This window comes from Neopsephotus bourkii, unplaced genomic scaffold (assembly GCF_033783945.1).
Source record: "Neopsephotus bourkii isolate Nb327-2 ecotype Australia unplaced genomic scaffold, CSIRO-AGI_Nbou_v1 NB_1250, whole genome shotgun sequence".
Taxonomy (NCBI): domain Eukaryota; kingdom Metazoa; phylum Chordata; class Aves; order Psittaciformes; family Psittacidae; genus Neopsephotus; species Neopsephotus bourkii.
In genome coordinates, this window is record NW_026901735.1 from 3050958 (window position 1) to 3078006 (window position 27049).

Below are 27049 nucleotides of genomic sequence, written 5' to 3' on the forward strand. Positions count from 1 at the left end.
ACACAGCTGAAAAGAGAAAGAAGTAGGACTGAAGTAACCCTGAGCGGTCTGCAGGCATGTCTGGAAAGCTGGTTTGCATTGCTGACTTTGAGGAGTATGCTGCAAAATTCCTCCCCAAATCAGTGTATGATTATTACCGCTCCGGAGCAGATGACCAAGAAACACTAGCAGATAATGTAGCAGCATTTTCAAGGTAGGAGGAGGGTTTGAGGCTGGAGTGGGATGCAGGGGGTGTTAATTCTGCTTTATCATTAGATGGGATGCAATATGAGATTTCTGTGTGAACAAAACTCAATTTTTCTGCAACTTCTTTCTTTCTGAGCGAAAAATACAGAATTGATTTGATGAACAATCATCTCCTCTTCCACTCCTTCACCTAGTATTTTCTGTCCAAAAGCAGTCTCTAAAAACCATTAGCATCTTTTTAGCTTTAGCTGTGTTTTGTTTGACTTGTTAACATCAATTCTCTTTGGCTCTAATATTTAATCAGCTAATGAAGCTGTGATTTCTACATTGGGGGCTGTAATGCAAAGAAGGGGTTCTTATGGTGCGGTTGTACCTTTCAGGTCCGGACTCAGTTTTGCCTTTTCCTCTTTCTTCCCAGCCTGGATTAGTGCACAGTCTCCCCTTGTAAGTGCTTGTGCAGCAGTGTGGGATCAGAGCCGCATCCCCTAGCAGACAGGAGTTGCATATCCCAGCTCCGGAGCGAGCTGTGAAAGGCAGGGCTCAGGCCTGGGTGGCCAAGCTGTGCTGAGGGGGGAGTCCAGCAGGAGCTCAGCACTTCACCAGGAAATGCTGTAAATGATGGGAATTATGATAAACCAGTTTTCACTTGGGCTGAGCCCCTGAACTGTTGTCAAAACCTGGGCTCGGGTCAGCCTTTGTCTCAAGCACGAGGTCAACACAAATTCAGTCAGCATTTGCTGTCGGATTCAGTAGAAGATGGTCAAAGCTCACACTGGTTCGCCATCCTCTTCATCTCCACTGCTGCTCAGCCCCCAAAGCATCAGCCTGAGCACTGAGGAGGAAAGAAGCTGGCTGGAGTCTGGTGGCCTCAGCCCAGCTGAGCCCAGTTGAGCTGCTTCAACCCATGTTGGCTTCTCTTTCCTTCAGGTGCTGTGTTGGTGCAGCCATTTAACCCCCTGCGCTTGCCTTGCTAATCTCTGAAAGCTTTGTCCTTAGTCCCTCTGAGTCTGATAAACCAAAACAGGAGTTCTCTGATCTGTCTTGAGGCTTTCTCCATCCCCACTTTGCTTTTCTGCTGCAGAGCAGCAATCCTGTTCACTGCTGGTTGCCTTTCCATAGGCTAGGAGCAATCCAGCTGGAAATGCCTCACAACTGTAAGGCTGTAGAAACCTGGTGGTAATTCATTCAGGTGGATTTCAAAGGTGAGATCCCAGAAACCACCTTGGAATCTTAATTTTAAGGGCACGTATAGAAAAGCTTTGTAATGTCAGGCAAAGAAGAAAACTGATCTCCACTGTGACCCATTATTAGAGAGCTCATAGCTCAATGCAGCAGCTGCCATCATGGACTGGAAATCCCTCAAGCTGCTCAAACACAAGCCAAGAGACTGCTCTGGCTTTGAGGAGTGAGCAGGAGCAGGAAGGGATGTAGTAGTGCTTATCTAATCTTATTTTTGTAGTTTAGTTTTTAATGCTTCCAGATGCTGCTATGATGTTACTTGTCCTCATAAAACCAAAATGAGAGGTTATGGAAAGGATGCTCAAAGGAAGTGCTCTGAAGCAATAAACTGCAAGTAGTGAACTTTTTACTACTAACTGCTAGAGCTAATCCTGATTAAGTTGGATCTAAACTGCCTGGAAACAGGCTCTCAACAAGCTGGGTATGTCCACTTGCTGTGTTGGTGTTAGAGCTAGATGTTCATGGTGGGATAAGAGCAGCTCTGCTCTGAAGCTGTTTCCCACCACAGGGGCAAGTTCCTCTCATGATACTGACTCATGATGCTCATGAGACTGCCTTGCATCAGGCTGGTCACCTGTGGGGTTCAGGCTTACCTCATCTGGCATCTTCTACTTTGTTTTCAATAGGAGCCTCTAGTTTTAGGCATTCAGAACTGCAGAGCTTGCAGGCAGCCTGGAGATGAAGTAGATACCAATCAGCAGTGCCTTGAACAGGCTGAGATGCATTAAATTTGCCAGGTCCTGGTGTGACTGAAAGGCCCTTGATGCTGGGTTCCTGCTCCTCAGCATTGAAGGTAGGAAGGGGGTGGGAGCTGTGTTCCTGTCTTTGCTCCCCCTCCTTTTGTGTATTTGTCTTAAAGAAAATGAGATCTGATTTCCTTAGGAGCTTTGGGCCATTTAAACATCTTCCAAAAGGCAGTTAATAAAATCTGAAAGACTTGACAATGGGTTTACTCTATTAAATCATCAAAGAACTGAAGTTGCTGACAGCCAAAGAGAGAGGTTATGGGGTAGAAATGCTGAAGTCAAAGCTTTGCTTGTTACCTTTCTGTTGCTCTACATTCACATCTGTCTCTGAGTGCCCACCAGAGCACAGGAAAGCATGGTGCTGTGCTGATGGTCACCCAGCCTGAAGCCCAGCTCCCCTGGTAAAACACATGGTCCCCTTCCTTCTGCAGGGCCAGCACAGCTCTCCCCTTGATGATGGGCAGTGCAGCTAGAGTCATCTGCTGGGGCTTGCCAGCTTTGCTGATACGAAGTGGAAAGGATGCAGGGCTTCATGGACACATGTGCTCTTTTATCTGTCCATAGCCAGAGGCAAATGATAGTAAAAGTGGTCAGAGTTTAGAAACAGCCCTTATGTAGCACTCAGAAATGTAAGTTAAATGATTCTCAACATTTCTAGTACCTTCCTGTACCCATCTGAAGTATTTCCATGAAGCACTTGTGTGCACTTGCTGCCTGCAGCCGGATGGACCTTCCTCTGCAAAGGTGACCCCCTGTAATGAGCTCGTGAACCTCTTAAGAGGCACGTTGAGCACTGGTCTCCATGGACTATATGTTGATAGCTACAGTGGTTCCCACTTGTCCCTGCTGAGGCACAACATGGGATGGTGGCTCCCTGGTTTCTGAGCATTGGATGCTGCCATTAACGGTTCATTAGAGCGTGGTTGCAGTGGCTTCCTGGCAGCACATCTAGAAAAGGTGGAGCCCTGGTATGAAGTCTTTAGGGTGTTTTGGTTTATAGAGACCTGCTTGACAAAAGCAACTTCTGCGGTCTTTTGTTCTTTGATGCTGTTGGGAGAAGCACGGCCTGACTGTGAAGGATGCAGGACTGCTGCTCGCTCTGACTCTCGCATAGTCCCTCTGCACGTTACTGGTTTTCCTCCCTGTTCCTGAGCACTGCCTGTGGGTAAATAGAAAGTAAGATGGACTTTACACCCCAAGGCACAGAGATCACGAAGTCAGATGACTCTGTGACAGAAACAAATATGTTCAGCTTCATTTCCCATTGATTTCCACTGCCAGAAGCCAAGCTGCAGCCTGATTAAAAGCATTTACAGTTTATTTAAGTATTTACAGATACAGGTATAAATGTTTGTGTTTACAGAGAAAAGAAAGCACCAAAGTGATCAGGAGCATGAATTGTTAGCCCATACCTTTTTGGTATGGGCTGTGTTCACCCAAGATGATTTGAGTGAACAAGACTGCTGGGATGGGTTGTATTTGGGGGCAAATCAGTGTTGGGTTTATGAGCTCTTTATATTTTTGGCAACTGAATGGTTGTATTCATAGAGAAATAGATTATTATTAGGAACTAATCTAGCAAATGAATGGTTGTGTTGATGGATGCTGTAATATTTCTTGCCAGTGCAATTTTTGGAGCAGTGCAATTTGTTTTCATTAGAGATGTGCCTGCCTCTGGCAGGGGGGTTGGAACTGGATGATCTTAAGGTCCTTTCCAACCCAAGCCATTCTGTGATTCTATAAACTGAATATCCTGGCCTTTGTCAGGACAGGAGCTCAAAGCACTCTGAACCTGTAATCAGACTCCAGAGTATGAAATGGCTCCAAAAGGCCAGTGTTTAAGATGAGGTTAACACCAAGTACAGTAACTCTCCCCCATCTTCGAGCTCTTCTGGGACTGGAGTTTTCTCCGAATCAAGCTGAAGCTCACATATCAACACTAGTGTGTTCCTTCTAAGCCCAGAAAATCATCTTTTACTCATATTGGAGATGGTGCTGGCATAAGTGAGGCATTAAGACAAGAAAAGATGATCTGGGATGTCAGAGCACATGTTATTCCCTATGGCATCTGACTGCATTCACCTTGCATTTGCTCTGCATCCCAATCCACTGCGTGTCCTTCCAGCCCCGTGCCGTCTGGCAGTTAATTTCACTCTCAAGTTATCAAGGAAGCGAGGGGCTTGAATGGAGAATAGATTTTATGACAAGGTCAGGATGCCTTTAGCTTGATGGCACTGAAGGAATCAATCTGAAATCTCCCCTCAGCATGTTAATGCAGGCGGATGTCTGTGTGTGTAGGAACATGTTCCTGCTAATCCACCTTGACATGTACTGCCTCCCCGGTGGCCTTTGGAGGAGATCTGTTTTGTTGTCATGTTCATCAGTGACAGCATCGGTGCGTGTCCTCTGCAAACACATCATGTTCTAGCTCGGTGTTAAGGGTGTTCCAATGACTGGGCACATGCATAATTGAAATACTGGCTAAAAAAGGAAGGCTGAGAATGCGATTGGGGTCAAACACGCACGTGAAGTTGTAGGGGGGAGAAAAGGAAAGGAATGCTTGTGATAATAAGTTAGATTGCTGCAATGTCTTTCACCTCAGACAGGAAGAGTCGCTGTGTGGATGGCAAGAGGGGTTTCTGGAGAGAAAACCGATCTTCCTTAGCAAAAGGAGGTGTTGGTTACCCTGGCACAGCCCTGGCGTCTGCCCCTTGCCACGGGAAGGCAGCAAAGTGGGTTGGAGTTGGGATGGAGGCTGCATCCTCTCCCGGGCACACTGCTCGTGATGCAGCACGAAGGGATGGCTTGGTAAGGGCTCAGAAAGAAACAAGAGCTGCTTGGAAATGTGTGGTGTGGTTTGAAAATGTCATTTTTCACAGCTGAAAGGCATTTGTGCAAGCAGTGAGTGCTCCCCTCTCACCCAACTGTAGATAACCCCAGTCAGAAGTCAGTCTGATTTCTTTGAGCATGTGGAGGGGGAAAAAACCACCCCAAGACACTAATCCCTCCCATTCCCTTTCATCCTGCTTCTAAAACAGCATTTAGGTGAAGTTGCCTAAATCAGGGGTGCTCATTGCCTTCCCCATGCTGCGGCATCGCCCTGCTTCCAGCTGGGAAGAAAGGTGCATCCACTTGGGATTGCTGATTGCAGCACGTGAGTGTGGACCAGGCTGGATAAAAAAGAGGGTGATGAGATGAGGATGACTGCAAAAATGCAGGTTTGTTACAGGATATCCCGGGAATGTTTTCACTCACAGGCTCAGTTGTGTTTGGCAGCGGAATGACCGGTGCTCTGGTTACTGGGAATACAGCCCTTGGGGTTTGCCTGTGGCTGTTAAGGGCATTTCCCTAGGGATTGTCCAGAAAGTGCCTCACATGTCCAGTAAACTCACAGCTGCAGACACCCCTGTTCCCAAAGCAAGACCAGGTTTTCGTTCAAGAGTATAATACTGAGGTAGTATATTTGTGAGACCTAGTAAATGCTCAGTTACGAGTATCACTTGATGTTAGTCAAGAGGATGCAACCTGATAAGGTGCAAGGGGAAGAGAAGCCACAGAAGACATTGGAAGAGACATTTACATTAAAAATTTGGGGCTCATGCACCTGAGGACCCCAAAAAGCTCATAGATGGACTCATTTGATGGCACATAAGGGTGAGTGGGAAGGATGCTGCTTGAAACAGCATCATTTTTCTTGCACACTTTGTTGGGAGGTTTTTTGTTCCTTGTGTTGCTTTTCCCAGCTAAAAGATGCCTTGGAGCTGGGAGAAAGCCTTTGGAATGAGAACTAGGAAGAAAGGGGGGAGGAAAAAGTCGTATTTTCTTAGTCCCACCCTCCCCTGAGAAACAACAAACCCATACAATAGCATGAAAACACGCCTGAGGAGGCATACTTGCAGTGTGTGTCTTGGCATTGAATGATCCAGCTGACTCCCACAGACACATCTCCTTCCAAGCATCATAACTATCTGCCTCCTCCCTGGGGAGCACTTCCTGGAGAGCTGGCGTGGCTCCATGCTCTTGGGTCTCGTCCTGGCTCTGCCCCAGGCTTCTTGTGGAAACATCTCTTGATCTTTCTATGAAATGAAGAGATTCTGTCTTGTCTTTTTCTCCTTTCCAGCTCATCAGTTTGATATGTGAGCTCGAGCTGACCACTGCTCGCTTTCGGAGCCGTCTGAGCGTAACGGTGCTTCTGGTTGCTGTATCTATCCTGATAGTAACGTCAGTCTAGTGCTGAGCAGGTAGAGGCTCGGCAGTACTGGAGCTTAAGTTTCTGATTGTTTTCTGTAATGGAAATTCAATGGCCATCAGATTGCTTCCAAAGGGAGGGATGCCTTAATGAGAGATGGATGTGCACCCTGCTACTGCCTGTACAGCGTTTGGCCTGGTGCAGAGGCAGCCCCTGCTATTGCACACCCTCTTGTGGCTTGTAGCAGCACTGGCTGCTCTACAGCATCTGGATGGGGAGAAAAAGATGCAGTTTTACAGGGATCCCCAATGCAACCCTATTAAAAAAGGGTTGGATATTGCAATGTCGTTTAATTGAGCCCATACGAGAGATTTCAATCCTCTTGTAATGATGTTGTGTGGGGTCAAAGAAGGGATAAATTTCTGTGTATGCAAGCACACGATGTCCAGCCTGACTGCAATAAATTGTATTTACGTGTGGGTTTGTTTTGGTGCCAGCTTCTATTTGTACCCAGGTTGAAGACCCCAGGGGAGAATCAAGCCCAGCTCTGGGCTGGTGTGGTTTCTGGTGGACACGCTGAAGGCAAAGCATGGTTGGGAAGGGTTGAGCTGGGCCACATCATTCAAGGGCTAGATTGTAATTTGCCCTGTTGGGACAGCAGTTGTGCTGCTTGGTCTATTCCTGCACCAAATTACAGTGCCCGCATTTGGTCTTTTCCTGGAAGTCTGGAGTCCCTGCAGCATGTCCCAGGGATTATGTGCACTGTGGCTGGGGACTGCTGGAGACAGGACCTCTCCAAGCGAAGCAGCTCAGTGTCTGTGCCAGCAGAGATGTGGTGCAGTGGATTTCCACACCCCTCTGAGCTGGGGGAAGTCAGAGCAGCCACCCTGGCCACCCATGTCCCATGTGGCAGCTTGTTTCTGAGCAGTCTCACTACTGAGACCCATAGCATGGGTGCAGGGAGGGCTAAGCGTGCTGGCCAGGCTGGTTTTGTTCCTAAATCCTGTGTCTTTTGGCTCCGCAGAAGGAATAATTGAGGGAGGCTGGTGACTTCTGTTCCTGCACACCCTCTGCCATACAGATCTGCCCCGAGGCTTTTGAGGAGGCTGAGACTTACCATGAACCTGAATATTTTGCAGCTCCTGTCTTGTCTTTCAAACGATACCAGCCAATAGTGTTCAAAGGCTCTTTACCTCTTTCAGCCTCCATGGACTTTCATCCCTCCTGTTTTGTGTATTCTGTGGGTCCTGCTGCAGGTCTGGGTCACTCAATGAGGTTCTGCTCCAGCCCCATCACAGCTTTCACCATGTTTCTCCTGACAGCAGGAAGCATCTTCTCTTATCCATTAGGAACTGTATATAGCCCCAGTGATGCTTTTTATCCTCTTCCTTTGTGTCAGGTGGAAGCTGTACCCCCGTGTGCTCAGGGACGTGTCAGTGATGGACCTGTCCACCTCGGTGCTGGGGCAGAGGATCAGCATGCCGGTCTGTGTCGGAGCCACCGCTATGCAGCGCATGGCTCACGCTGATGGAGAGACAGCAACTGCTAAAGGTGAGCGAAGGCAAAGCCCCCTGCACCAAGGCAGAGATGAGCAGAGTGATGCTGGGCTGCTGGCTGTGAAGCCTGGTTGGGTTTCTTGATGCTGTGGCCAGGATGGGTTTGAGCTGCTGCTCAGAGTAATCTGTTGATTTTTGGTTGTTGACTGGTTTGTGTGGAGGCTGTCTTTCATTATGGAACACAGAGGAGAAATGCAGTGTGTACGAAGGGAATCATTTGTAACACAGAAAATTGAAACCTGCATCTATCTATCTTTACATTCTATGAATATAACTCTAAGTATTGTCACAGCAACATCCTTCCTGTTACAGCACTGCTTCTAGAAATTGCTTATCTGGGAAATACACTTCATGGAATCCCAGACTGGTTTCTGTTGGAAGGGGCCTTAAAGCCCATACAACTCCAATCCCCTGCCAAAGGCAGGGACACCTTCCACTAGAGCAGCTTGCTCCAAGCCCCTGTGTCCAACCTGGCCTTGAACACTGCCAGGGATGGGGCAGCCACAGCTTCTCTGGACACCCTGCACCAGTGGCTCACCACTCTCATAGTGAAGAACTTCTGCCTAATGTCTAAGCCTTGTTTTAATCTAAATTTTTCTTGTCTTGAAAAGAGCTCTTTGAGAGCATCCCGGGGAACCAGCGATAAGGGCTTCTTTGGGCTAGATGCTGCAGAAAGGTGTTGCCTAAACAGCTCCAAGAAATGGGCTGATAACCACAATTCTGATGTGAAACTGTTTCCTACTCCTTTAACCGGCTGCAGGATGACAAGAAGCGTAAGAGGCCACAGGGTGTGCCTGTTGCATGGGAACAGCACGGTGCTGTGCGTGTCAGTGTTCTAGCACTGAATGAAAAGGGGTGCAAAGCCTACATGAGCAATATTAAAAGCAATTAATAAATCCTGTGTGTGGCTCAGCTGTTCTCTAACAGCATTTCCATGAGCAATGGAGCAAATGATGATGTGAAGTGAGTCTCATTACCTGCCCTGCAGTGGGAGCTGGTCACAGTAGCCATTAAAAAGCTCCATCGCTTCTTTGTGCGCCGTGATGGGCAGCACAACTCCAGCAGCAATCTCTGTAAAAGCACAATTCTCCCTTCTCATAGTATGTTTGGACACGTTTTTCCTCTCTTCCCAAAAGGTTTACTGGGAATCCCGATTTTTTTCCCTATTGTATATGCCGGCGTATTCCACACGATGGAGCTCGAACACCTTGAATTGGTTTGTGAAGTGGCATCTGGTGGCGCTTCGGCTGTTCTTGCGCATTAGTTCTGGCCCAGGTTATGCTGGGAGGGAACTGAAGCATTCTGCTGTTCACTGCGAATGTATTAATGCAATGTTAAGAGCCAGATTTGCAACACACGAATCCCAGGAAGTTCCTTAGCAAAACTTCTCACCAATGGCACAGCCCAGCCACATTTTAAGGCATAAATCCACGATGACATATGAAGTCAAGTGGTACGGTGAGGCTGACTACAGGGCTGAGTTATGGCTGTGGTAGATCAGTTTGGAACTTCCTGACTTTTGTGCACTTATATTTTCATATTTTAAGGTAGGATTATTTCATTTAATGTGTTTGGGGTTTCCAGCTGGGAGAGCTTGGTGAACTGGCAACGGTTTGAATGCGGCATCGAATAAATTGTCTATGGGAGCTGCTAAACTTTTCATTGCTTTCAAAGTTGACAGTAATTCAAGTCACAGCTTCTGCATTGCAGCAGTGCTTCTTGTAGCAAAAGCAGGCTTCAGTTTTGTGCTCTGTTAGAGGTGGAGTGGGGCGTTCAGTGCCAAGCGTTTGGTTTGACCTTCTAAAATGACAGGGATTAGCCATAAATTACACATTTGGCTTAAAGGTTCCCTTAGACTTGGGACATTTGGGATCAGGGGGTTTGAAACATCCAACTTGTCTTAAACTGTGATACTGCTGAAATATAAGCAAGCAGTTTGTTGGTTGCTTTGCAATTTGCACAAGCTGAAAGTCTGATCCATAAAACCCAGTGTACTTCATAAGCTTGGCTCTTAGCTCAGGTGTGTAGGAAGCGACATATGGTGGTGCCTCTGCTGTTATGATAATCCTGGAAAAGGATCCACGTTTCATAGAATCATAGAATGGTTTGGGTTGGAAGGGACCATAAAGCTTATCCAGTCCCAACCCTCTTCCTCTTTGTATTGTGAGACTGACTCCTGGTCCTGCCAAGGAATTCCCTTCAGTAACAGAGTTCTGCTTTAAACTCTGTTCTTCCAGCAGCTTTGCCCATATGTGGCAGCACAAATGGCATCTCTAGAGACAAGAGCATCTCATGGTGTTTCTCATTAGGTAAAAGTCCCAGTCCCCACTTTGGGGCAAGGAGTTGTGGCAGCTCCCTCCAGCTGGGGGGGGGGGAGCTGCTCCTTGAGGGATGCTCTCCTGCAGTGACCAAGCTGGTAGAGAGGGATGTGCATCTTACCCAAAGCAGGGCAAAGTCTGGCAGCTCCCCTTAAACACACCTTCATCGACAATTCTGTTTCATTAGTAAAGGAACTTTTCTGGGGTAAAACTGTTCAATTGTAAGTTTAAAAGCTGCTGGTGACAGGCCATCCAACACAACACAACTTACTCCAAAGGTTACCTAACTCCACTCTGAGCAGAATAATCTGTAGCCCTGGTCAGAACGTGCACAGATTCAAATCCAGATGTTGGATTTAGTTATACTTCTGTTTGCTAGATATAAAACAGCAAACAGAAAAGCTATTGTCCATATAGGCTGTAATAAGCTTGCTCCTCAGTTCCCTTTGATGTATACAAGTGGACCAGGAGACCCTGTGGAGGAAGCTCTCTTGTCCTTGACATGATTGGATATAAGGAGGAAGTTCTTTACTGTGAGGGTGGTGAGGCACTGGAATGGGTTGCCCAGGGAGGTTGTGAATGCTCCATCCCTGGCAGTGTTCAAGGCCAGGTTGGACAGAGCCTTGGGTGCCATGGTTTAGTGTGAGGTGTCCCTGCCCATGGCAGGGAGGTTGGAACTGGATGATCTTAAGGTCCTTTCCAACCCTAACTATTCTATGATTCTATGATTTCATGGCCCTTGGCGGTTGTCCCACTTTTCCCAGGCCTGTCTTCAAGTATATTCCCAAGCATTTTAGTTATAATTCATCAGTTTATATTGCAATTTCCCAAAGAATGGATTTTCTGTTCAGTAGAAACTGAAAAATTGGGAGGAAAATTGTTTTGGATTCACTGAAATGTTTAATATGATCCCAAACACAAAGGTTTATTTCATAATTTTTCATAAGGTTTTCACCATCGCTGTTTTGAGACAAACGTGTTAGCTCAGCAGAAAACATTTCCATGTTGAAAATATCCACACATGACATTTTGACTTAGGTGAATTTTTGTTGTCCTTCCCACTCCAATTTCAACCTCTTTAACTAAAAATATTTGCCAAATTTGATGAATAATCTGAGCCACCATTAAAGAGCAAAGGGCTGCTCCCAAAACACTTTGCAACAGGGCTCTTCTGATTCTACATGACTTAGTTTTTTCTTGCTTGTCTATCAAAAGATTTGCTATTCATTTGCCATCCCAACTTCATTCTGTGTGACCCCCGTGTTGTCTTAGAATCACAGAATCACAGAATAGTTGGGGTTGGAAGGGAACTTCACAGCTCATCTGGTCCAACCCCCCTGCAATGAGCAGGGATATCTCCAACTAGATCAGGTTGTCCAGAACCACATCCAGCCTGGCCTTGAATGTCTCCAGGGATGGGGCATCCACCACCTCTCTGGGCAACCTGTGCCAGTGTTTTACCACCCTCATTGTAAGTAATACATTCTCCTCACATTCAGCCTGAATCTCCCCTCTTTTAGTTTAAAACCATCACCCCTTGTCCTATAACAGGCCCTGATACAAAGTCTTTCCCCACCTTTCTTATAGGCCCTTCTTAAGAACTGAAAGGCTGCAATAAGGTCTCCCTAGAGTCTTCTATTCAGGCAGCACTGCCTGCAAGTGTTTCTGTAAATAGGACCAGCTTTCAGGAACACCAAAGCAGACTGTCATGTACCAGCTGCTCAGCAAGAAATAGCAACTTTCTGAAACCTTAATCAGTGATAAGCACATTTGTAGCCTTTTCTTACTGAGATTTCTATTCTGATTATGTTGCTGCTCATTACACACTGCTATCTCACTGACCCATCGCCTCATGTTCTTGTGGTTTAGCCCAGATGCAGTATTGCAATACCCGACTTGTGTGACTTGCTGAAGGTCAGGTGGAACAACCTGACTGCTTTCTTGGCCTGATCTTTTGAAAGCTTTGACTGGGGGCTGCTCAGATGTGACATTTTGATGTTTACCCTCTGCAGTTGCTCCTAGATAACTTTCTGAGTTACTTCTGATGCAAGATGGGTTTCACCATCACCCGCAATGTGACGGCACCATTTGCTTTGCCAAATGGAGAACAGGAACATTGACTGAAAAGCTTTCTAGTTGAGTTACTGGCTGCTTTATTTCCACTAGAAAGGAACACCTTTGTTCCTTTGGCTCTTAACAGACTTATAACGTACTTCTTGTTTGCTCTGATGCTGGCACAGTTTCCTTGTGCTCATTGCACATGCCTGTGACGCTGAAGGAGGGATTTTGCAATCTGCTGCTATTGGTGCTTAGCCACAGTGAAAATAGCAGGACTTTGTACCCATGTTTCATAGAATCCCAGGCTGGTTTGGGTTGGAAGGGACCTAAAAGTTCACTCATTTCAGCCCTCTGCCATGGGCAGGGAGACCTTCCACTAGAGCAGGCTGCTCCAAGCCCCTGTGTCCAACCTGGCCTTGAACACTGCCACGGATGGGGCAGCCACAGCTTTTCTGGGCACCCTGTGCCAGCACCTCAGCACCCTCATAGTGAATAACTTCTTCCTAATGTCCCATCTCCATCTCCCCTCTGGCAGGTAAAAGCCATTCCCCCTTGTCCTGTCACTACAGACCCTTGTCCAAAGCCCTTCTCTGGATTTCTTGTGAGCCCCTTTACATACTGGAAGGCTGTTATAAGGTGTCCCCTTAAGGAGCCTTCTCCTCTGCAGGCTGAACAAACCCAGCTCTCTCAGCCTGTCCTCACAGGAGGGTTTCACTGCTACCCATGTGCTGTTCCCCAGAAATGTTCATTTTAAGGTACGGCTACTTCAGAGTCCTTGAGAGGACAATGTTCACGTGGGACAAAACAGCCTGGACTGACCTGGCCCTGACTCACCCCAGAGACCATCATGGCCAGGGGACTTTCTGATGCAAGTGTATGCAGGCAATGTGGCACAACAGCCCTCCTTAGAGCAGCCAGATCCATCCTGGCCACGTGTATCTTTCCCTGCTGCCTCCGGCCTTCCCGCACAGCTGACACAATGCGTTGTGTCAACACAAGGATCATAGGCCCAACTCACACGCAGTGTTTTGTAAGGGGTGAGCGAGGAAAGGCCAGGCAGGGGATTTCTCAGTCAAGCGTGGTTCGTCAAGAGAGAAATGTTGAGTACTTTAAACAAGTCTGTTTCTTAGGAGATGCAGCTCCAAGAACGTAGCTACTTCTCTTGAGAAATACCACCATGCCAAAAGGACATCACACTGGTTCCAAGTGATGTCCTCTGGCCCCTAACTTGGGGGCAGTGGATTCACTGATGGATTCAGGAAGAATGACCACAGTGGGGCAGCTGGGCTGCATGCTTCCGAGATGTCCCTTAAAGGGAAATGATGGGAATTTGCACAGTTAGAGAAAAATAGGAAGTTCCCATTCTCACACAAGGTAACCTGGAGAAATACACAAGACCTGGACTCTTCTCCAGTGTTCTCCCATGAAATATGTTGCTGCTGGGTTGCCCACAGGGACAAACTCCATACCTTCCTAAACCAGTTAGCAAAGTTATGTCTTACCAGATGAGACTGAGGTTTCAGGATGAAGAAGGGGCTAAAAAAGATTATCACTCTGTTCTCCTGTGGGTTCCCAAGCGGGTCCTGTCCCATGATCCACTTGATTTGTTGCTATGTAAAATACTTCATCTGGGTCCTCTAAGAACGAGGAAAGCCCCGTCCTATTGAGGTCTGTGTTCCATGGTGAGAAGGTACGACCTTGTTTGTGGCTTCCCTGGGCTAAGTGCAAGGAGGTACCAGTGGGGCTGAGAAACTTCCCTTACCCATGGAGCAAAGGCCGTGAAGCTTCCCTTTGCTAGGAACCCCAGTTCTAGCTGCATCTGGCCCTGAAACAGGGTGGAGAACAAAGAACTCAAAGCTTTATCATCCTGACATGGAAAACTTCCCCAGCCTCTTGTATGTGGCTACTGCCATGCTCTCTGCACTATCACTGACCTCAGTGAGAACCAAATGTATGCTTTGGGCAATGCTTTGGGTTAAAAGACAACCTGGGGGGAGGAAAGAAGGACTAAAAGCAATGTGAAATGGCATGAGGAAAGGCTGGTTTACAAAAATCCAATGTTTAAACTCTGGCAAATGTCACACGCTGCTGCAAGAGCATCCTGTGGGAATACGGATCTAGTAGTACTGATTTACAATAATAAACAGAGGTATTTGCAGCACCCCAAACTTGAAGTGTAAAATATGGTTGCTGGAGGAAATGAATTGCTTCTGTTTTCTTCCACTGCAGCTAAATATGCAAGAAGTGGTGGATATTTTTAGCAAAACCTGATTTGAAGTAGGAAGAAAAAATAGAACCTGGCAACACTTCAGGCTGATGTATCATGTGTTTGAAAACCTAGAAAACTGTCAAAATAAGCTTTGAAATGATCAAGATAAAGCACAGATCAACCAAACCTGGAATCTCTAAAGCTTGGAAAGCTTTTGTGTGTGTGAACTTTGCATTTGACCACATGGATCCAAGCTACACGTGTTGAGCTGGCGCTGGACCAGATTGATAACTACAGGGCAGGGGAATGCTGTGAGTGTGCCTTCGTGACGGTGCCATAACCCAGTCTGGGATGCTTGAACTCTGATTGAACCAAACCACTTAAATCTAATCTTAAATGAGATGAAAGCATTATTTTTCTATTGCTACGTATGCAGTTGAAGGAGTATGGTGTTCTATTGTGTTTAAAACCTTTGGTTCACCCAATAGGTTTTATTGTGTAGTTCCTATTCTAATTTTTGCTGCTTGTGTCCATAGGGCTATTGAGGTTGAGGATAAAAGGACGAATGGAAATAAATGGCTTCCCAAAGGCAGATTGAACCATAACATTTCCCCCTTATCTGATCTAAGGGGTTTGCAATCGCTGGATTAGCAACTCTCCCTCTCATTCATGAGCTTGTATTAGACAGAGCAACAGGAATGAGGATCCCTTGTTTCTTAGCATCACTTGATGGACTGGATTTAGCAAATTACTTCAGGATTTGCAATAACCCACCATAGCTGATTTTAACAAGACTTCAGAATCGCGGAATCAAGTTGGTTGGAAAAGACCTTTAAGCTCATCCAGTCCAACCGCTCCCCAGCACTGCCAAGGCCACCACTAACCCATGGCACTGAGGCCTCGTCTCCACAGTGTGTGAACACTTGCAGGGACGGTGACTGCAGCCCTGCCCTGGGCAGCCTGTTCCAATGCCTGAGCACCCTCTGGGGAAGGAATTGCTCCTTGTCTCCATCTAAACCTCCCCTGGTGCAGCTTGCCCTATTACTTGTTACTTGAGAGAAGAGACTAGCCACCTCCTGGATCCACCTTCCTTTCAGGTAGCTGTAGAGAGAAGGGCCTTCAGTAAGCATGGGTTCTTCAGCAGCAGCTCATTTCTAGGTACTTAATCTGGGAGAGGGAATTCTTTTCAGTAATTTTAAGGGAAGGAATGAAAAGGCTGCAATGCAGAGTTTTGGGTCACTGCTTTTGTATTTGCAGTGATTGAAAGCTGCCTGGTGGCCCTGGGAGGGTGTAACCAATTTGTTTGAATAAGCTGTTCATAAGTTTCCACTCTAAGAGACTTGTAATCCTTATTTAATAAAATGTTGTCATAAAGACCACTTTTTAATTCCTCGATGGGCTGGAGATGACGTTTAGAAACAGAGCTCCATTTACATTACAAATATGCATACTGCGGTAGACCAAGAAAAATAAGGCTTTCTATGATATTTTTGAGTTTTACAGTGTGTTTTCCTTTATTTTACATGAAGTGACAGATGACTCCAAGAAGAATAAGTGATAGATTCATAAAGATAGGGCTGTATGAGGTTAGCTGGTGTGCGGTGCAGCCTGGGTTGGAAATCACCCCCAGGGAGGTGGCCAGCACAGAGCCTCCGGCTGCTTGACCCCCATCTGGGATTGTTCAGTGACATTTAACCATGGGGCTGCCCATGCCTCGGGAGTGATTCCATTCCATAGCTTTTCAAAGGTAAAGGAGAGGCCAAAACACACTGGGCATGAGCAGCCATTGCTTTGGTTTCATTGGAGACTTCAGGAACCACTCTTCTATTGTACATACTCATCTCTCTACTTTTGGGCTATTCTGGATGGAGACTGTCACTTGGGGTGTGTTTACCTCACTCCTGTGAGATAAGAACTTCTTTTTATCAGCAGAAGTGTTAACTTTGTGTGTGGGATCACCCAATGGATGTGGGTTCCTCTCCTTCAGGCCATGAGACACAGCAAAAGTGTTCAAGGAAAGAACAGTGGAGCTTCACCCTCAAGTCTTTAAATAAGGTTGTCTGTTGGACTGTGTCCTCCTGTTTTATTAAGCCCTGAAACTCCCTGTGGGGATGACAACAGGCATTTACTAGAACAGCACTTCAAGAAACACAGGTTTAATGCTAGTAAACATTTTGGGGGTGGGACAACGCAGCCAAAATGTGGTGATCAGAATGCTCAGGGGGGTGTGTATATGCTGGTGGTGAGGAGCACTGAAGACCAATGTTGAGAATGACAGCTCCAAGACACCAATCAGCAGCAATGTGGCAGTGCTGAGAAAGCTGGAAGCCTTAAATCCATGCATTTTTTTATTTCTTTAGATCATTTAAAACTGTGCACGTAGGTCCTTAAACTTACGTGCCAAAATGCCTGACAAACAGTAGCCAGATACTCGGGGCTTACAAACAGGCTCCCCTTAGGATAGAGAATCATTAATATGGGTTAGGCTTAGTTTGATTATAGTATCTCTTATTTCCAGCACTGAAGTTGGGATCATCCCACTGTGCAGATGGCAGTCACTAGGAATTTGCCTTTAAACATAGAGAATAAAACAGAAGGCTCACAGCAGCTCGCCGCTGTTAGTAACTGCTATCAGTGCAGTTACTAACAGTTATCCTTGCAAGGCTGAAAGCACATTAACACTGAGGAAGGCAGTGTGAGATCACAAACACTGAGATGCTCTAATGAGTCGAGTGCTTCTGCTCAGAGAAGCTTGGATAATCTCAAACGTAACCTTGTGTTTCTTCCTCCAGCTTGCCAAGCAATGGGGACGGGGATGATGCTGAGCTCCTGGGCCACTTCCTCCATTGAAGAAGTGGCTGAAGCAGCTCCATCCGGCCTTCACTGGCTGCAGCTCTATGTGTACAAGGACCGGGAGGTTACCAAATCCCTTGTGAAGCGTGCGGAGCGAGCAGGATACAAAGGGATCTTCGTGACGGTGGACACGCCGTTCCTCGGCAGGCGCTTCGATGATGTGCGCAACAAGTTCCAGCTCCCTCCCCACCTCAGGTACGTGTTCACTGGTGAGATGTGGGAGATGGGTGTGTGGTTCAGGTTAGAAGGGACCTCAAAGCTCATCCAGTTCCAAACCCCTGCCATGGGCAGGGATGCTTTCCACTAGACCAGGCTGCTCCAAGCCCCATCCAACCTGGCCTTTTGAACACTGGGCAGCCACAGCTCTTCTATGCTCAAGTGCTGGCACAGTGTTAGCAGCCACAGGCTGGCTGGTAAAGTATGTAGTGGACAGGATATGCAGGACTTGGGTTTACAAAATGCAGCTAAAAGTCTTGTGAGTATCTTGCAAGTAAGTCTTGGTAGTGACCGCATTTGGCCTCGGCATGTATTGAGAGTGCTGTGTTTGCTCTTATTCAGAGCCTGAGAATGAGCACAAGAATGCAAGGAAAAAGCCCCAAAGGATAACTGAACATATTTTGAAACAGATTAACTTTGATTTGAGTCCAGGTTTTGAATATTATCAATGGATCTGAAATGCTCTTCCTACTTCTCCTAAGACTGTCATGCTATACTATATACTTACTATACATAATGTATAGAGCAAGAAATATAATATCACATCCTGAGGTCTGTCTTCTTTTTCATAATATTCAAATGGGAGGTAAGCCATGGAACTCTGCAATCAATCTGATTCTTCACCTCACAGGCAAGAAAACCTCCAGAGCCTTGGGGTGTTGGATCTACCCGTATGCTTGGACTTGAAGCATAGATGGTATGATGAAGTTTGACAGAGCAAGCTTATCTCTGTCTATGATTTCTGTGTTTAAGTACAGTCTTATGAGGAAAGCATCATAAAACAAAATATCCCTCATATATCTAATGTTAAAATGTAGCATGCTGGTATGCATATGCCCCATGTAGTAATTCTGCTATAGATCTGTGATTGACAAAATACTGTTGATAACACTGTCATTTCACCTAAAAAAGTCTGGAATAATTCTTTACATAGCTTCTTTTAGGGGTAGCATCATTTTAATGTGTGAGGTTAAAGAGATTTTGAACGTGAGTCAACCCAGAAATGTCTGAGTAAAGTGATAGAGCATTTCTGAACCCCTTTGACCCAACCTGACCAAACCCTAACAAGGTTTTGTTTGAGTGAACCACATTAAATCACACGAAGTTGGAGTAACCTTTGAAGGTTCTAATGAATCCCTTCAGGTTTCAGAGTGACACTTGGGCAGTGTTTTGTTGCTGAGCCAGCGGTGGAACTCTCCTCCGCTCAGTTATGTGATAACTTTTTCTTGGCTTCAGGTTTTCAACAAAGTTCTCAAAGCAACAACAAGGTGCCATTGTGCTCGGAAACGTATGTAAGGCAACATTCATCCAAGTGTTGATCTGCATTTCACAGGCCAAGAAAAACAACAGTTATTTATATAATCTTATCCACGGTTCTGTTTTCCTCTGGGCACCCCACCTTCCACAAACCAACAGCTGAAAAGCTGGATCTTGCTGAGAGCCCTTTCTCATTTTCTTCTGGGCCTGGAGCTGAACAGAAAAGCCTGTTGCAGGCATGAAATCAGCACTGAAACCAGCCAGTTTCCATGCACAAACCCCAGTGCATGTCCCAGAATGTGGAATATGAGCATAAAACAGCACAATGTGGAACAAGAGAGTTTCCAAAGAACAGAGCGATCAGCCTCGTGTGGAACATGGGTGTCCTTGGTACTACTGGTGTTGCTCATGGTGGTTTAATGCTTGTGAGCACTTGGAGCTGCTTCAGCTTTCTAATACAAGCACAGCCTGAATTACTCTATTTACTCTCCTTTTCCTGCTTTGTGTAGTAAGTCTGTGAAGTCTTTGGTGCAGGGGCTGTCCCTTACCACTCATTCCTAGAACCTGTGAGATTGATTTGGTGCTAAAGAGCAAATAATAGCTGATGTTTTCATATGAACTTAATTTCCACCCCTCCAACGTTTTACAAGGAAACATACAAAAAAGAAAACATGAGGGGAACTGGCTGGATGCTGTCAGAGATGAAAATTCAGAATTCCTTGCAAAGCTTCATGCAGATCCACCTAATTCATGGAGCTTAACAAAATTTCCCTCCCTCCTTCTCCCTTCCCACCTACTCAATTCCTTATTTCTCCAGTAGCTGAAACCCCTGGATTTGGGGGGTAAAAAAGCAAAACCCAAAACAAACCCGACTTTTCTGCATGACAGCAAAGGGGATTTTTGCTGGTGAACCTCTACTTTTCAGTGGGTCCGGGTTGTAGCAAGCAAGATTGATGTTATCTTCTTAAATCCAGCCTGTACTGCTTTAGGGTCTGAATGTCCCACAACCTCTGGTGCATTTCTCCTGGCAGATACTGTTGTTCCTGTTTTATGATGGGGGTCTGAGGCAAAAGGAATGGCAAAGTGTCATGCTCAAAAGTCGCATGGGAGGACAGAACCTTGAAGCCCACATTAGTGCTGTCACTGTTGACTTTTCCTCCTGGTTGTGGATTTGATGCTGAACCTTTAGAGTTTGGACTTTATCCTGTTTCTTTTGGAAGCACCAGGACAGTTGCCTTGGGCTGGAGAAAGCTGTACCAATGGTACCAAAGACTTTGCCAGCCAAATGTTTTGGTTTACTAAAGACTGTGATCTGACATGCTCCTGCCCTGCCATACAGCAAACCTTTAACACAGCTAAACTGAATGCTGGCATTAGGCACTGATCCGTGGCTACACTGAATCCTTCTCAGCCTGGTTTTCTATGTATTTTGTCGTTTTAGATTAAAGAACTTCTCCAGCAGTGACCTGGCGTTCTCCTCGGGGAAAGACTTTGGAGAAAACAGTGGATTGGCTGTGTATGTAGCTGAGGCAATCGATGCAAGTGTCAACTGGGAGGACATCAAATGGCTTCGAGGGCTGACCTTGCTGCCTATCGTCGCAAAAGGAGTCCTCAGGGGTGTGTAGCTCTGCTGCTTCCTGCGGGATAGGCAAGGTGCCCCTTTGCACAGGGAAGGGAAAGTGCTGCTGCTGGGGAAGCTTCTGTAGAATTGCTTAGAATTGCATTACTTTTAAGTGGAAAGCATCCTCTTTCCTGATATGGAACATGGTGGGATCTACATTTGTATTTCTGTGCTGTGTTAAATGGAAGATGTACCAGAAGAGACTCAAAACAAGCAGAAGTAAAAAAAATCTTCTCCATGCATGGTTAGCAACCCAGCAACAAAGACACTTGCAGAAGCAGCTGCTGAAATAAGCACCAGATGGTTTGTATGTCTGTGCTATAGGGTGTATTTACCTTGATTGTCCCTGGTAGGGACCTGAGTTTACTAAATGTGTAAGCTGGTCAGCTGGCATAGCATCAGTTATGTCTGAAATCAGATGCAACCAGGAAGATGGAACTTGCTCTGTTGGTTGTGCCTGTAAACTCTGTATACAAGCTGGATTTCCATTCTGTCAAAAGAGCACTTAGCACAGTGTAGTGGTTTCATTAAGTATGGATTATTGTTGTAATCATGCCAATAATTTTGCCTTGGAGAAAATCATTCAGCAAAATAAATATCTTAGTGATGAGTTCCAGAATGTGGTAGAGAAAATAAAGGCTTGCAACTAAAGTGGCTGCTAATCCAAAGTGCTCAAATGTTCTGCTCCCACATTTCAAACTACTTTTCTGATCTTATTTCTTAGAGATAAAACTTTTCTCTGTGTTGAGATGGGGCTTTGGAGGGGTGAAGCCCTAAAGTGGCTTTGCATTACCTGGCAATGTGTTTTTCAGTGATGCCAAACTTTCCTTCATTGTGGTGTCAATGTTCCCAGTTATGGAAGGGTATATTGTGTCTGTTTTCCAGCTGATGATGCTAAAGAAGCTGTAAAGATTGGGGTAAATGGTATCCTGGTGTCAAATCACGGGGCACGCCAACTTGATGGGGTCCCTGCAACTGTAAGTATTGGTGCCAATATACACCAGTAGTCTCTGGTTCTCTCTACCTTTTGGCTTCTTATTTGCTTCTCTGAACACATGGTAGCTGGAAGAAAAACCTGTAAATAGGTGATATATGCCTTAACCCACAAACAGTAATCTTCCTCCTCTTTATGTATGTCACATCATACTCTGTTAGACACAGCCTCCCCTTGGTCAGCTCAGACAGTAAAACACAGGAGGGTTGATGTGTGCCTGTTTCTTCAAGCTACCTGAGCACCCTGTCTTTGGCTGCAGCACCCTGCATGGAAATATACAGCAGTTTCAGACAGAGCATTACTGTCAGTTAAAGGTTTAGAAATTGGAAAGACTTTAAGGATTTTCTTTTTCAGTCTCCTCATCTATTTCTCCTTTCTTATCCTTTTCTGAAAACCCCTTGTTGCCATCTGCAGCACATCGAAGGTTGTTTTTCCCCCTTTAATATTCTTCAGAGGCTTCTGAAAAATTACAGGGTTACTGAACAGCTAAAGGCAGAATGAAACTCTCCCTTTTTCTCTTTTCAAACATTTTTACCTTTGGAAAAGGTACAGAGTGGTTAAATTACGTTATTTTTTCCCTTTCCTTTTCCTTGTCGTGCTACCCCGTGCCTTTTCCAAAGGTGAAAGGGATTTGAGAAGTCCTCATCTGGCAAAACAGAAAGAGGTAAAGGAAAATGAAAAAGTATGTGTTCAGGCTGAAGGAAAACCCTCAAAATTCCAGTCATCACTCATCTTGCTCCATTTGGTGAGGGGAAAGCTGCATAAGTGAAAAGAGAATGAAAGCGAGGAGAATCAAAGCCCGGTTGTGACTGATTCAGTATTCCTAATGTGTCCTTGATGAAAAACCTCCTGTTTTCCATGATGGTTTTCTGAAGGGAGAGGGGGACACTGCTGAGTGTTTGCACATGAAACCTTATCAGCTCATCTCTGCTGTCCCACTGGCATGTTCCCCCTGCAGTGCCCAGAGCACTTCTCTCTGCTCTTTTGTCAAGGACTGGATGTATCCTTGAATCCATCCTCAAGCATGGATTTCCCCAGCTGATTTCCTTCACCCACTGACTTTCAGAGGTCTTCTCATATACCCAGTGATTGTCTGGTTGTGTTGGCTGGTTCTTCAGCACCCAAGCCCTGCATTGGGAAGCCAAATGCCAGCACAAATGGTTTTCTAAATGGTTAATGAAGCTGAGGCATTATCCTCTGAGATGCTCTTGCCTGGCTGTCTCCAACTACTCCCAGGGACCAGTAGGAAAAAGAGACTTCCTGATGTCAGGAATTCTTCAGTTTCAAAAGAAAGACTGAGAGTTTTCTTTTTCAGATATGATTTAGTGCTGTTGGAGAGTTGCAGCTATTCAGTAGCAGATACCTTAACGGGAACTGAATTTTCAGAGTGTGGGTCCCTAAACCTTCTGAAACAAAATTTTACCTTCATCTTCTGTTCTCCTTATCTTCTTATCACCTTCTGAGAATATCTTCCCCAATTTCAATTAGAGCATTTGAAAATCTTGGGCAAGTCTATATATGAGCTAATCCAACAGGGAGGATGTATAAGATGTTAAAAACATTATTTTGAGGAATGAGAAAGCTCAAACATTATTTTTCTTTGCCAAAATCAGTAGAACATTCTGTTCAAACTATTGTCCCTGCCCATGCCAGGGGGGGTTGGAACTTTATGATCTTAAGGTCCTTTCCAACCCTAACTATTCTATGATTCTATGTTCCTTTGCAACACCACAATGCAGAGGAGAAGGCACTATTAAAGCTGATGTATTCACTGGATTTCATTGTACAAAGACACTACTCACAATGGAAATATCTGTATCGGATCATGCTAATTGTTTCTGCTTTAAAACCATAATAATTTGCTTTAATTCCATGGCTTTTCAGAGCGTGAGCTGAACCCAAGCTGGTTAATATTTCCAGTGTCCAGTTACACATTGAGGAAATCGATGTTTTAATTATGGTTTGCATCATACTTCAGCTATTACAGCACTTTAATGTCGGTACGGTTTGTCAGGATGTAGAAAGTGGTCTCTGTATATGGAAATAGATCCCAAATATGTTTGGCAAAGAGAGCAAAACCAAAGGGAGGGGAAAAAAATCACAGCAAGTGCCAAACTTCAAGAAAATGTTAATCCAAATCTAAAAACAAACTGCACTTTCAAGTCTTCCTCCCCCCCATCTCCTGGTCATTTTTCATCCATTAGAAAGGAAATGAATTACATCCGTCTTTGAAAGACGTGAATTTGTGGGCCTTTTGTCTTACTACCACACACTGTTTCCAGTCTCCTTAGTATTTGGCTTCCAGTTTTGCGTCTTTCCTAATTTTCATGAATAGGAACTATTTAGGCATTATGGGAACAGTTGCCCTGTAACTAATGCTTGAGGTTTGAATTCAGGAGGCTCATCTCTTCATTGGGACCTCTTGCCTGGTGTGAACATGTTGCTTAACTCCCTTGTCACTTGTAACTTAGGAACAGTAAAAATCCTTTCCACCCTTAACTTTATCACTACTGTAGGGGATTAGAAGAGCTCACTGAAAGTAATATACAAGTGCAGTAAAAGAAAGCATTTCCCACCTAGATCAAAATTCAGAGGAAAGCTGGCTTTTTTTCTCCTATGAAGTCTCCTCTAGATTTATTCCTGTTATCAAGATGCATTTTCGAAAGGAATAATACATTCATTACAATTTTTAAGCCAACTCTAAGTTCTTTGGGGCACATCTTTCTCTTTGTCCATGTCTTTGGGTACAATACCTGCCCCTGGGCTCCTGGATGCTTGCTGGTCCTTAGTATAAATGAATAATAAATGTAAACTAGAAAGCAACGATGGTTATTTAAAGGTGACAGTGATTCAGTTCCATCCCCAAGCTGATGAACACTGGATGTTTGGGGTGGGGGGTGGGGGGGTTAATACAAAGAAAAGGCCTCTCTGCTGGCTGTTTCTTATATACTTCACAAGTATCTGATACTGGCTTATGTCACATACATGTCATAGGCTCAGATGGCCATTTTATGTGACCCTGCTGATTCTCATTCTATTTATGTGACTCTCCAAATAAATTTGACCTTTGTGTACATCTGCTAACATGCTAAGTCACTGCTGTTCTTCAATACAAAGCTGTGCTATTTGTGCATACAGTTAGGCATGCAACTGCTCATTTAACTTCTTTAAAGCTTGGATTCTGTATGTAAGAATTCATTCACAAAATAAACAGGGCTATGGAAGCAGATAAGCTGTATTCCTGTTTTACTCTTTCAGATTGATGTCTTGCCTGAAATCGTTGAAGCTGTGGAGGGGAAGGTGGAGGTGTTCCTAGACGGTGGTGTAAGAAAAGGCACAGACATTCTCAAAGCACTTGCTCTTGGTGCCAGAGCTGTGTTCATTGGAAGACCTCTCATCTGGGGCTTGGTTTATCAAGTAAGTCAGAAAAACCTCAATTTTATGTTTATAAAAGTATTGTGTGCAGTTCTGGTGTTCTCAACATAAAAAGGACATGGAACTATTGGAAGCGTCCAGAGGAGGCCATGAAGATGATCAGGGGACTGGAGCACCTCCCATATGAAGATAGGCTGAGAAAGTTGGGGCTGTTCAGCCTGGAGAAGAGAAGGATGCGTGGAGACCTCATAGCAGCCTTCCAGTATCTGAAGGGGGCCTATAGGGATGCTGGGGATGGGCTCTTCATTAGGGACTGTAGTGATAGGACAAGGGGTAATGGGTTAAAACTTAAAACAGGGGAAGTTTAGATTGGGTATAAGGAGGAAATTCTTTCCTGTTAGGGTGGTGAGGCACTGGAATGGGTTGCCCAGGGAGGTTGTGAATGCTCCATCCCTGGCAGTGTTCAAGGCTAGGTTGGACAAGGCCTTGGGTGATATGGTTTAGAGTGAGGTGTCCCTGCCCATGGCAGGGGGGTTGGAACTGGATGATCTTAAGGTCCTTTCCAACCCTAACTATTCTGATTCTATAAATATCTAGACTCGCTGTTTAAGCTCAGTGTATGCACAAATGTGTATGTGTGTGCACATAGGAGTGCGTGTGTGATGGTACTCGAGTGTGCCCGTGTGTATCCAGTCCATCTGATTTAAAATTTGCTATGACAAGTACTCAGGAGTTACAGTTGTGCATGAAACTTTGTTGGCACAGTATGCATGTCTGTATTTACACACATGAGCTAGAAGTACACATAATAGTACACATTGTCTCCTAATCTGTTAGGGTGAAGAAGGAGCAAAAGAGGTTCTCCAGATGCTGAAGGAAGAGTTTCGCCTGGCAATGGCACTGACAGGTGAGACATCAACGTTTCCCCTTAGTAATCACACTTTCTCATTGCTTTTACTTGGCCTGGGCAAGATGCTATATTAACTTACACAAAGGAGATGTAAATGTTTGCAGTATGAACAGATTAGTCTATGGAGAATTGGGAAGAAGACTTGTTATCCCTGTCTTATAGATGGGACCTGAGCAGATAAGCTAAAAACAATAAAAGATCTTTTTCACAAGGAGAGCAATAAATCCATAGAAAAGTAGTGGAAAATCCTCAGTTGCTAAGGGGTGGATTTCATCTGACAGAATGTAGATTTCTATAAGACAGGAAAAGAAAAGGCACAGAGTAGGATGGAAAAGCAGGGCTTTAAACTTGATATGTAACTTCCACTCCAGGGTGCCGGAGAGTAGAAGAGATCGGCAGGACGCTGATTCGAAGACATCAAGTATTGTCTTCCAAGATTTAGGTCTGAAGATTATTGCCTAGTGTCTTGCCTGTTGTACAGAAAGTGGGCTACCAGACAAAAAGCAACTGTGTTCACTCTTTGGGCCTCATCCTGCAATCCTGACTGAGAAGAAGTGGTCTGTAGGAGACGACTTGCTGAAGAATGTACTTAAAGCAAATGTTACAGGGGTTTCTGTATTTTCTTAGGGTCTTAAGGAAAGCTGCTCTGCTGGGAGTTGTGATTAAAGAAGACCAATACAGAAACTTCAAAGTGTTTTGTATCAAATGCTAATATTAACTTCCATGCCTGGAAGTAACTCAGATGTTAAAATGAAACTATAAACCAAAACGTTTGACAGCAAACCACTATCAAAATGGAGAAATTTAAAATGTGAAGGATAGTTCTTGCTCACTGTTGGAGAAACAACACTGTAGATTGTGGAGATTAAATCTTGCTTGCTTGTGGACATAGTGTCATTTCCCTAAAGACTTTACAACTAAGAGTCCTCTAAGCTCCTACTGCCTACATGCTTAGAAAGAACTGAATAGCAAAGCAAAATTGGGGAAATTCTGCTTGTTTAAGTGACATAAAACCTCTCGGCAATGAGACATTACATATGTACATCAGGTATAGGTCAGACTCTTGGCTGGTGCAAATCCTTTCAGCCCTATTGCCTTGACCAAACTGCACCAACTGCACCCAGCTGAAGCTGTTGAGTCCAGTTTTCACCTGGATTCATTTGCTGACCCTGACAAGTAAAGGCTGATGCTACCTGGGAAAGTTTGTAGGATTTGCAGCCATGTGCAAAGGAGAAACTTGAATAATTGAGGCATTAACCCTTCACTTGGGAAGATCCTAGTGGCCCTACTCCGTTTCCATGAACACCCTTCAGACAGATGTG

General features: G+C 45.1%; 1 protein-coding gene and 1 long non-coding RNA gene across 2 annotated transcripts in view; both read left to right on the forward strand.

Annotated features, from left to right (window-relative positions):
* Window positions 1-26257, forward strand: HAO1 (hydroxyacid oxidase 1). The gene is made up of 8 exons (XM_061364797.1): window positions 1-193; window positions 7760-7911; window positions 17294-17549; window positions 20269-20444; window positions 21334-21425; window positions 24701-24859; window positions 25655-25724; window positions 26099-26257. Exons 1-8 carry the CDS (start codon window positions 57-59, stop codon window positions 26167-26169), a joined length of 1113 nt encoding a protein of 370 aa, XP_061220781.1. The 5' UTR covers window positions 1-56; the 3' UTR covers window positions 26170-26257.
* Window positions 1-27049, forward strand: part of LOC133218421 (uncharacterized) — a 404246-nt gene that overhangs the window by 245263 nt on the left and 131934 nt on the right. The window lies entirely within an intron of this gene.

What these genes read in the sequence shown, in the direction of transcription:
- HAO1 (XM_061364797.1), top strand. Translation starts at nt 57, where the DNA reads ATGTCTGGAAAGCTGGTTTGCATTGCTGACTTTGAGGAGTATGCTGCA. An exon ending in AATGTAGCAGCATTTTCAAG is followed by an intron (nt 194 to 7,759) that starts GTAGGAGGAGGG and finishes CCTTTGTGTCAG; the next exon opens with GTGGAAGCTGTACCCCCGTG. An exon ending in CCTGGCAATGGCACTGACAG is followed by an intron (nt 25,725 to 26,098) that starts GTGAGACATCAA and finishes CTTCCACTCCAG; the next exon opens with GGTGCCGGAGAGTAGAAGAG.